Source organism: Lathyrus oleraceus, chromosome 5 (genome assembly GCF_024323335.1).
Source record: "Lathyrus oleraceus cultivar Zhongwan6 chromosome 5, CAAS_Psat_ZW6_1.0, whole genome shotgun sequence".
Classification (NCBI taxonomy): Eukaryota; Viridiplantae; Streptophyta; class Magnoliopsida; order Fabales; family Fabaceae; genus Lathyrus; species Lathyrus oleraceus.
The window spans coordinates 271,085,394-271,097,046 of NC_066583.1; the positions used below are offsets into that span (position 1 = coordinate 271,085,394).

General features: G+C 31.6%; 1 protein-coding gene across 1 annotated transcript; it reads left to right on the top strand.

Annotated features, from left to right (window-relative positions):
- The first annotated feature begins 3,033 nt into the window (after window positions 1-3,033).
- LOC127083805 (DELLA protein 1) lies at window positions 3,034-5,453 on the top strand. The gene has a single exon (XM_051024142.1). It carries the CDS (start codon window positions 3,385-3,387, stop codon window positions 5,161-5,163), a length of 1,779 nt encoding a protein of 592 aa, XP_050880099.1. The 5' UTR covers window positions 3,034-3,384; the 3' UTR covers window positions 5,164-5,453.
- Window positions 5,454-11,653: the final 6,200 nt, after the last annotated feature.

Genomic DNA, 11,653 nt, shown 5'->3' on the forward strand with positions numbered 1-11,653 from the left:
ATCTTCTACATGATCATCGTAAACTAAGATCTCAAATAACATGTCAAGATATTTTGCTCTTGTGGGCAAGGATTCCTGACTGAAGGTGAGTTCTGTAATCTCCAATATTATTACCCGATCCAATTACACTCTCTCGTACAAGAAATCATAGATTGCAAGGAATAAGGCGGTTGAGCATGTCTACGAAAATTTGGAAACTTTGTACAACGAACTTCCACAATATTTGGAAGCACTTTAGAAATATGTTTCTGGTACTGTTGTAATTATGGATACACTACATGCATATTCAAATGAGGTAACTTGTGTTAATGGAACTAGAATCTTCCATCAACTCTTCTAGACGTTTCAACCATGCATCAAAGGTTTTGAGCTTTACAAACCTATTACTCAAATTGATGGAACATGGTTATACAAAAAATACAAAAGAACATTACTTTTGGCAGTGATATAAGACGGTAACATTAATATCTTTCAAATTACTTTTGCTCTGGTTGAAAGTGAGACTGGGGATGGTTGGAGTTTCTTTCTCAAGAATCTCAAAACGCATGTTGCTCCGCAACCCAACCTCCGTTTGATTTCAGACAAACATGCATCTACTGAGAGTGTATTTAGTAATCTAGATAATGGTTAGTAAAATCCTCCTTCTACACATGTCTACTACATAAGGCACATTGTATAAAACTTCATGCAAGAATTCAAAGAAAAAAATCTTGGAAAAAAAGTTGTGAACGCATGACCACGTGACAACAAACCTTGTGGAATCATGAATTATATCTTTAAAGGCATTAAAAGCCTACCCATAATTGGGTTGGTGAGAGAAACCTATTATAGGCTGGGAGCACTGTTCACCAACAAAGGTTCGAAATAAAGTTCAGTGTTAGAATCAGGGAAATTGTTCAGTGAAAAGTGCATAAAAGTTATGAAGGAGAAACGTAGAAAATCTAACACACATTTGGGCACAAGATGACTGTCAAAATTTGAGTTTTTGTGTCTAAGGACAAATGAACCACAATGAGGGGCAACTAATGAGACACTACTGGATCGAACTACATAAAGATTGGTGTACGTATGGTAAGTTTCAAATATTTAGTATGCCTTGCTCCTATGTCATTCCGGCATGTTCTAGTGTTCGCCATGACACATTCTTACATCTATCTGATGTTTATAAGTTCGTAAACTTATTCGGTGTCTTTAACAATAGCTTCCCAATAGTAGCCAGTGAGAAATATTGGTCTACATATCAAGGGGATGTAATTTTCCACGACGAAAATATGAGAAGGAAGAAAAATGACCACCTAAACATCACACATATAAGAACTGAAATGAATATGACTAACAAAATGAAAAGAATGTGTGGTTTATGCCTTCTTATCGATCATACACGGAAACATTGTCCCAATATTGAAACCAATTCTAGTTAATAATTAATTCTATTGTTCAATTTTTTGTAAACTTAAAATTTAATATAAATAATAATTTTTTATTACAATAAAACGGAGCACCAAGAAGTTAAACAAGAAATAAAAATTCTTAACACTGGAAAATATCTAATAATATGCGGCAATCGAAACAATATCATATGTTCCATAAAAAATGTTTGACATTACATCCCTAATATGATTGTCGGTCTTAATTGACCATAAATGATACTGGAACATGATTGTCAGTCTTAATTGACCATCAATGATACTGGATAATATCATTGTAGTATCATTGACATCCACAATAGATATGTACTCCCTCCGTCCCATATTATAAGCAAATTTCACCTTTCTAAATTCATTAAATAACTAATGTATTTAATCTATATATAGACTAGATACATTAATTATTTAATGAATCTAAAAAGATGAAATTTACTTATAATATGAGACAGAGGGAATATGAAACAAGTTTGTCTAATATGCTAATTCTTCTTTTACCTCCCTTAAGATCTAAATGTAATGAACATTTCAAGTTAATCTCAAGTTCCTAGAAATTTCAACAAACCATGAAAGAGATCTTTATGGGAGGCTTGATCCTCAAATAGATAATATACCCAACCGTACACATTTTAGAACAAATGAACAAAAAAAACTAGAAGAAGTGTGAGAAAATATTTGTATAAATTCTCATCATAAATACAATCGATTCGTTCTATTAAAATATAATATAAAATAATATATAATAATATTTTATTATATAAATTAAAAATAATTTTTTTTATAAAAAATATCTGACACATAAAATGACGTGCTCATTGTACAATAAATAGATTCTATCAATTTAATTGACACTTCCATATAATCCTATAAAAGAAGGAGCATGCGTCAATTAAAATTAAGTGTGCTTTAAATTTTAGATATACACGTTAATTGAATTAATTTGTTATCTATAAATTTTTTTTGAAATATTAATACTTTGTGAAATATACAGGTGGTATTGAATTGAAAATGTATATGGATAAAAATGTCAAACTTGATTTTTTTATAATTTAATTAAAATACATTGATAGTGTAAAAAGATTTTACACAATCAATTATTCTTACAAATTAGATATTGAATAAATTTAACTTTTATTTTAAAAATTTATAAAATAAAACAAACGGACTATAGTGGTAAATCGATGGTGTAAAATTTTTTACACCAATAATATATAATAATTAATCTCAAAAAATATTCAATTGACAAACAAAATTTAATCTTAAAAAATAATTTCTGATATTACTGGTACAAATAGTACTAATCTCAACTGTAAGCCACAAGCCTAAATGAAAAAAGTGTGAGCAAGAGAGTGAGAGAAAATATACAACACGCGCTCTGATAAGGAGCGTGAAAGAGATTGGACAGAGATGGAGCCCACGATCATTCTCGGTCCCCAAGACCCTCAATTGATGAAGTGTACGGCTACCTGATATTTCTAGTGTATGGTTTCTGTGCTATGCACGAGCTGTACACTATCATGGGCATCTTTCTTCACAATTACGATACTACCCCTCCCCACTCTCTCTCTCTCCTTTTATTAACTATTTATCTCAACCAACCCTAAACCTTTCTTTCTTCATTGTTTCATCACCCAAATGTAAATTCTTTTATAATTAAATTAATTCCTCTCCCAAAATTACCAAATACCTTTTTATTTTAGCAAAATATTATATACCAAAATCCGAAAAAAGTTGAAAAAATTCCATTATCATTAATATTATGGCTTCCGTTCTTCCTTATCTTTTTCATTTTCACTCTCTTCTATCTCCGTTTCCCCTTTCTCCTCTCTCAAACCCTTTTTTCCATTTTTGAAATTCAACCCATTTCACTTCCATGATATCACCCAATTCAATTTATAAATTCTAATCTTCTAATCTTCTAATCTTTTAATCTAGTCATTTCACAAATTTCCCCAACAAGATGAAGAGAGATCGTCAAGAAACCTCTGGTGGAGGTGTGAGTAGCAACAATAACAATAGCGACAACATCATCAGCAACAACTTTGTTAGTGTACGAGGTGAATGTTCATCAATGCAGAACAACAACAACAACGGAAAACAAAGTTTGTGGAGCGAAGAAAAAGAGAACAGTGGTGGAATGGACGAGTTACTAGCGGCATTAGGTTACAAGGTTCGTTCTTCAGACATGCTTGACGTAGCTCAAAAGCTTGAACAACTTGAGATGGTGATGGGTAGTGCTCAAGAGGAAGGAATTAACCATCTTGCTTCAGATACAGTTCACTACGATCCCACCGATCTATATTCATGGGTTCAAACCATGCTCACTGAACTTAACCCTTCCACCGATTCACAAATCAATGACCCTTTAGATTCTTCTTCTTCCATCTTCAACGATAACTCGCAGTATGATCTCAGTGTTATTCCTGGAATGGCCGCATACCCACCTCAGAGCCATAACCAAAACAGCGAAAGTGAAGGTTCTAACAGCAACAAAAGGTTGAAGACGTGGGGGAGTGAAACGGAATCGGAAGATATTTTTCTGCCGGCGTTATCACCGCCGGCGGAGACTACAAGACCGGTGGTTCTCGTTGACTCACAGGAAACTGGGGTTCGTCTTATTCACACTATGATGGCTTGCGCCGATGCGATTCAGCGTGATGATATCAAGATTGCTGATAGACTCGTGAAGAATATTGGAATATTGGCTTCGTCGCAAACCGGAGCGATGGGAAAAGTTGCTTCGTATTTCGCACAAGCTCTGTATCGGAGAATCTGCAGAGTTTCCCCTGATGAAACTCTGGATTCATCTTTGTCTGATGCACTTCACATGCACTTTTACGAGTCTTCTCCTTATCTCAAATTCGCTCACTTCACCGCTAATCAAGCTATTCTGGAAGCTTTTGCCGGTGCCGGAAGTGTTCACGTCATTGATTTTGGTCTCAAACAAGGGATGCAGTGGCCGGCGCTTATGCAAGCACTTGCATTACGTCCTGGTGGTCCACCAACTTTCCGGTTAACCGGAATCGGACCACCGCAGACGGGTAACACCGATGCTTTGCAGCAGGTGGGTTGGAAATTGGCTCAGCTTGCTCAGACCATTGGTGTTCAGTTCGAATTTCGTGGATTCGTTTGCAACAGTCTCGCGGATCTTGACCCGAATATGCTCGAGATCCGACCCGGTGAAGCCGTTGCTGTTAACTCCGTTTTCGAACTTCACACCATGTTAGCCCGACCCGGTTCCATTGATAAGGTTCTCAACACTGTTAAGAAGATTAACCCTAAGATTGTCACTATCGTGGAGCAAGAAGCGAATCATAACGGACCGGTTTTCATGGATCGGTTCACGGAGGCTTTGCATTATTACTCGAGTTTATTTGATTCTCTGGAGGGTTCTTCTAATTCAAACCCGGCCGGGTCTGGTTCTTCGAGTCAGGATCTGTTGATGTCTGAGCTTTACTTGGGGAGACAGATATGCAACGTGGTGGCTTATGAAGGTGTGGACCGGGTCGAGAGACACGAGACACTGAGTCAGTGGAGGTCGAGGATGGGTTCAGCTGGGTTCGACCCGGTTCATTTAGGTTCAAACGCGTTTAAGCAAGCGAGTACTTTGTTGGCTTTGTTCGCCGGCGGGGATGGGTATAGGGTGGAGGAGAATAACGGGTGTCTTATGCTTGGGTGGCACACGAGGTCACTCATTGCTACCTCCGCGTGGAAGCTTCCACTCAGTGAGTCAAAGTGAGTTGACTCTGCGGTGAATAAGTGCGAGTTGAAATTAATTGAATTGGATGGGTTTTTAATTATGAAAACATGACCAATTAGGGTGGCAGATTGGCTGAAACTTAATCTTTGATGTTGATGACTGAAAAGTGACTCAGTGAGTGAGCGAGCGAGCGAGGCAGGGAGAAATAAAGAGAGTAAAAAAAAAAGTAAAAACAATGAAAGTTCTGTCTGTAATTTGTAATTGTAATCTTAATTTCGATATTATTAGTGTTTTTTGTTGCTCTAAATTAAATAATTTTTTTAAATTCATGAGCTAGATCATGTACCTGCCATTCTCTGTTTTTCTTAACATTTCTCTTAATCATGCATTAGCTTTAAATTAAAATTGTCTACTACCATGTGATAGACGGTGTTGCATTGCGACTTTTTTGTTTAATTATTAGAGCTTAGGGGGTCCATGTAGGGAAATAAATATACATTCTTGTTATTTCCGTTATTTAATACTAATATAATAAAATTGAATGAAAGGTGTATATTGTAAAGTTTAATAGTATCGAAGCAAAGCATCTTGATCTTGATGCTCCCACTAATTTTATTTTGTTTAATGGTTCCTATGCATGAGAATTATATTATTTGCGGATGAACTGAGGAGGAATATAAAATTATTTTGATCTGGAAATGACACTGATTTGATGATTCTTTTCTCCTTTAACTAATTTCCATGTATTTTTATTTTATTTTTAGAAACCCCGGCTAGGATAGAAAAAACGTTCAGTTTTTCATAACTATAATAAATAAATTTATGTCACAATTGATTTTTAATATATTTGTGGTAAAAAAAGTAATACATTTGCATCTACTATTACTAAAAAAAAAGCAACTGTTAAAAGAAATAAGCCAGGTTGTTCAAAAGGACCTTAATATATAGTACCTCAAATATATCTTAAAAAAATAGTACTTAAAATACAGAGGTTGTTGTTTGTAGGGTGGGTTTCATGATTGAAGAAGGGTACATAAAAATAGGACCAATATCTGAATTTTGATTCAATGGCTCTGAATTTATTGTCCTCACAAACTTCATTTTTGGATAAGTTTCACATTTTCTGTTTAGTAAGTTGAGATTAACTCAAAGCTGTTTGTCCGGTTAAATCGCAATTAAATAGAATTTTTATTTGTTACAGAGTCTCTAAAAACTTAAACGACTCTGGTTTATCGTCGCGGTTGAATATGCAGTTTAAAGAGGTAGAAAGACTTGAATTAGTTAAGGGTCTGGCATTGAGCATGTTATAATATTCTTTAAAGATTTGGTGTACAACGTTCTATTGGTTACTATCTTTTATAGGATTCCTACATTGCTTAAGGTGTCGATTGAGTTTGTATGCACAATATCACATGGAAATGCACATGGATGGGCCATGTGGTTTCTTAATTAGGACGTATATTCCTGTGCAAGGAACTTTATTTCAGAAAAAATTATTATTGTTTATAAATAAAGCATTTATTTCAATTTACTATTTTACATTTCATTACAATTAAGCCATATTCTTTCATGCATAAGGTTGCATGGGAAATATACAAATCAATACTGTAGATTACCATTACAAAAGTACTAGTACAATTTAATTTTTTTGAAAATAATAACTCTGTTTTTTTGGTGGTGTACGGAAAAATAATTATGGTTCGGCGTCAATTAAATGTAATGTACAAAACACACTGTAGTTATAGCTTTCATTAATATAATAATAATAATAATAATAGTAATTTCTTTACTATTTCTTAATTGAAAATATACTAACACCTTGGAGTAACTGTAATGTAATGTAAGTGAGGTGGAGGCTCGTTTGTAGCTATGAACAAAGGCTACATATATGTTGACAGTGATTGACATCAAGGGGAAGTTGTTGGAGATGTTTATCCTATAATTAATTAATTAATCAATTAATCAAATACTATAGGTAGGTGACAGCTAATTAAAAACTCTTTAATTTGTAATTAATTAACAGAAAGGATTGGTGTCATATTTTCGATTGCTTGCAAAAATTGCAAAAATGACAAGAAAATTGGTACTATTATATGCACATATTCGAGGATTAAATTCTTTTTAATAAAATAAGACCAAATTTAAAATCGTTTGATTAGTGTAAATATATATATTTATTTCAAAATCAAAGTTGGAGGCAAGGTGAGGGTGTTGATATGTGGCCACATCCGTCTTATTAGTAAAATATATAAATAGCTTTAATATGATTTTATTTTTTATTGTTTATTAATTACTATTTTATTGTTAATTATAATAAGTATTATATTTTAGCTTGGATTAGCATATTAACTCAAATACAATCACATAAATGAGTTGAACACAATCTTTTTATCTAAAATTTAATTTATTAGATATGTACAAGCGGGAAAAACAATATCCATCAAAAGCAGAAATTAAAAATTCAAAATAAGTAATACCAAAGAAAACTAACATTTATAAATTTTAAAATAAATTTCATAAATAACATTTTTTTTCTTAATTTATTTTTTGAAAAAAAAATTCAACTCGTTTTAAAGACAATGTTGTTATCTCATAATATCCATATAATTCATTTTAAATTTAAGAACAAAATTTCATAAATTAATTATTTTTCATTTTCATCAAAACATAATAACAGTAAAATATAATACACATCCATTTCATAAAAATGAAATATATAGTACCTGTGAATTATGGTTAAAGAGGAGACGATAAAAGAGTAGAAAGGGAAGCATATATTGGATAGAGGAAAGGCAATCTAAGATTATAACATTATTTATATGAAGTTTAGACTATATAAGAGATTTCAATATGAAATTGTCAAATAGAATTTGTATAGAATGAATGTGAAAAATTAATTTAAAGATTTTTTTTTAAAAATAAGAATATTAATTTTTTAAAATATAAAAAGATAAAATATAATAAATTAATAATATTTAAATATTTTTTATAATTTATTAACGAATATAAATATTCACAAATATAATATCATCAAACTCGTATTCACATTCATTAAAAACAAAAAGATTTAAGTATCAATTTATTTTATCTTTAATATTTATTAAGCTCTCATCGATATTGGTTACAAATTTTATCCACTAATATAGAATGAGTTTTTTTTACCATCCCTACCATCAATCAACCAACATCATTACAATAACTAGACCCGAGACAATAGTTTAACAAATATTTAAGAATAAATTAAATTAATATATTTAATTGTCCGTTAATAGAAATAGAAGTAATGATTTTTACCACAAAAAATATTAATACATTGATAAAATTATCATATAATACATCTTTGATTATAATTTTAATCTTCCTATTTTAAATTTAAATAGTTTTGTTTCTCACATGCTTTTTCAATTAAATTAATAATATTATAATTTTTAAATGACAAGTTCCATGTTTCGCATGACGAATCGTGTACATAAATATATTGTTAAATAAAAGTATAATTTAAAAAATAAACATCTCATTGATTTTTTATGAGAAATAAACTAAAATTATTTGAATTTAAAATAAAGAGATTAAAATTGTTTGAATTTAAAAAATAAGAATTAATTTTGTGAACCCAATCATAAAATTGAAGGATTAAAACTATAATTTAACCTATAATATATTATTGAAATATAAATATTACCTTAAATTCTAACTTAAATGTTTTTAATTTGATAAATTCTGGCCACTCTTTAAGTTGGGGTAATTTACTTCAAATGACGAATATTAATGAAATCTTATCACATAAATTAAAATTTTGAAATCACATGACGCAAAATTTTAAAGAATCAAAATTAAAATATATGATTTGATTTTTGAGTAGTAAGATATTGATAGGTGAAATATGAATAATAATAATAATAAATATTGAATTCTTTATAAATAAGAGAATAAGAGAAGATACAGATTCAATGTTGTAAAATTTGAATTAATATTTGATTTAAAAAAAATTTATATATATATATATATATATATATATATATATATATATATATATATATATATATATATATATATATATATATATATATATATATATATATGGGTGGCAAAACGGATCTGGCCCGCTATGCATGTCCGTTTTGCCCGCACTTTAGTGCGGGGCGGACCAAGGGTTTAGGCCCTCACCCTCTACTGTTTCCGTCCCGCCCCGCCCCGTTTTTTTCGCGGACTTTTATGGGCACATGCATTTACATAAATTTTTGTATTTTTAGGTTTAAAGAGTGCAGTGCCCGCGGGCTTTTCCCGCCCTCACTTTTTTACGGGACGGACCTAAGTTTTAGGCTCACATCCTCAATTATGACCGTCCCGTCCCACCCTATTTTTTTGCGGGCTTTTGCGGGGCGGACCTAAACGGGGCGGGTATGCCCGTTTGTCACCCTTCTATATATATATATATATATATATATATATATATATATATATATATATATATATATATATATATATATATATATATATATATATATATATATATATATATATATATATATATATATATATATATATATATATATATATATATATATATATATATATATATATATATATATATATATATATATATATGGGGGTAAAGTACCCCAATTTTACAAGGGTAGCCTAAGCTTCACCTTTTAATTTTTATCATCAAAGTAATAGTTTAAATTATTTACATTTTTATGTGTCAATGCTCCTTTGTTGCTCTCAAAGTCAAAGTGATGTCAAAAGCGGAGGAATAAATTCTACGAAATTATAAAAGTAAATATTTTCCTTTTACATCAATATGGATACTTCAAAATATATGACTACTATTAATATTTGGTGATATCGTTGCATGTCATCCTTGATTGTCTGATCAATGCATTACTCTTTTTACGTCTCGTTCATTGTATATTTTAAAGTTTTTTTTTAAAAGCTAAAATGAAATATATATCAACGATTAAAACAAATCAATTTTAATATAAGATCTACCAAAAATGACACAAAAAAAATCCAAATTATAATCTAAAATTTTGAAAAAAATCAATAAAAAGTGATCTACATAATAGTTCATAAGCAAGATAAATGATTTAACCTCCATAATTAGTAATCATAATTGAAAAAAACATATTTCGACTTTAACCACCAAAATTATTTAAATTTTACCCTTTCAGAAAACACATGCAATTGCTCCGCTTTATTATGAAAAATATGCCTATTTCGCTCTTTCCAAATAACCCAACCCACCGCGAACCAAATATTGTTAAAAGTCAACCAAATATTTTTTGAAAAACCACCACGCCCACCAAACTGCAATAAATGATCATAAACTGTTCTTTGGGATGGTGTAGAAAATCCTAACCAATTAAGAATAATACGTCACAATCTACCAAAAAAATCACATGTTATAAAACAAATGATCACTGTCTTCATCCACACCATAATTCACCACACATTTGTGATCGTTTGTGGCAAGAATCCGCCTCCTAGCCAAATTGTCCTTACTTGGATTATGATTCAAAAACAACCGCTAGGAAAAATAGATACCTTAAGCGGCACAATCTTCAACCATAAAAAATGGAAGTTAGCCTGATTGTTGTTAACATCAACTTCAGACAAATTTTAATAAGCATTGTTGATCGTGTAGCAAGAAGAGGGATGTAAAATCCAAACCCAATGATCTTATACATTCACCTATAAAACAACTGAGGTTAACCACTCAATACACCCCCAGTAACTCCTCCTACCAAACATGTAACCTCTTATGTCATTTCCACGCCTCACCGTTCTCCCCTCACCCCAACCCGATCATTTCTACTGTTGTCGCCCTTTTATTCTCCTCTTAATCAAAGACCTACTAAATCTTACCTTCAAAGACGTACCTCCAAGCTAATGATCTATCCAAAACAGATTAGAAGATCCTTATCCTATCCTCTGATCAATGTAATCAAGCAACCACCCTTCATCAACCAACCCGACACCCTCCCTTATGTTTTTCAAATTCCTCCACCAAACAGAACCACCACAACCCTCAAAACATAATCGCCCAATTCCTCACCATACCGAGCACACAAAAACCTATACCAAGGACTTCATGTCTCATTTAGAATCCTCTAACATCATTTACCAAGTAAGGCTAAGTTAAACTCATTCAACCTCCTAACTCCCAGACCTCCATTTTCTTTTTTCAAATAAATAATATTCCATTTAATCCAAGAAAAATTTCTCACTTCCTCACTCCCTCCCCAAAAAAAAACATTAAAAATAGATTCAAGAGAAGAAATGATACCCGAGGGAGCCTTGAAGAAGGAAAAAAAATGGACCATAATGGAGGACATGACAAACTTAATAAGAATTAAATAACCCCTCATAGATAGAAAATGACTCTTCCACCCCCACAATCTTCTTTTGATACGATCAATCAGAGGATACCAAAAATTAAGCTTCCTAGAATCTCTACCGATAGGCAGCCCCAAATACAAAAAAGATAGTCGATAATGCTTACAGTTCATAACCATCGATGCCTCAT

What these genes read in the sequence shown, in the direction of transcription:
- LOC127083805 (XM_051024142.1), top strand. Translation starts at nt 3,385, where the DNA reads ATGAAGAGAGATCGTCAAGAAACCTCTGGTGGAGGTGTGAGTAGCAAC.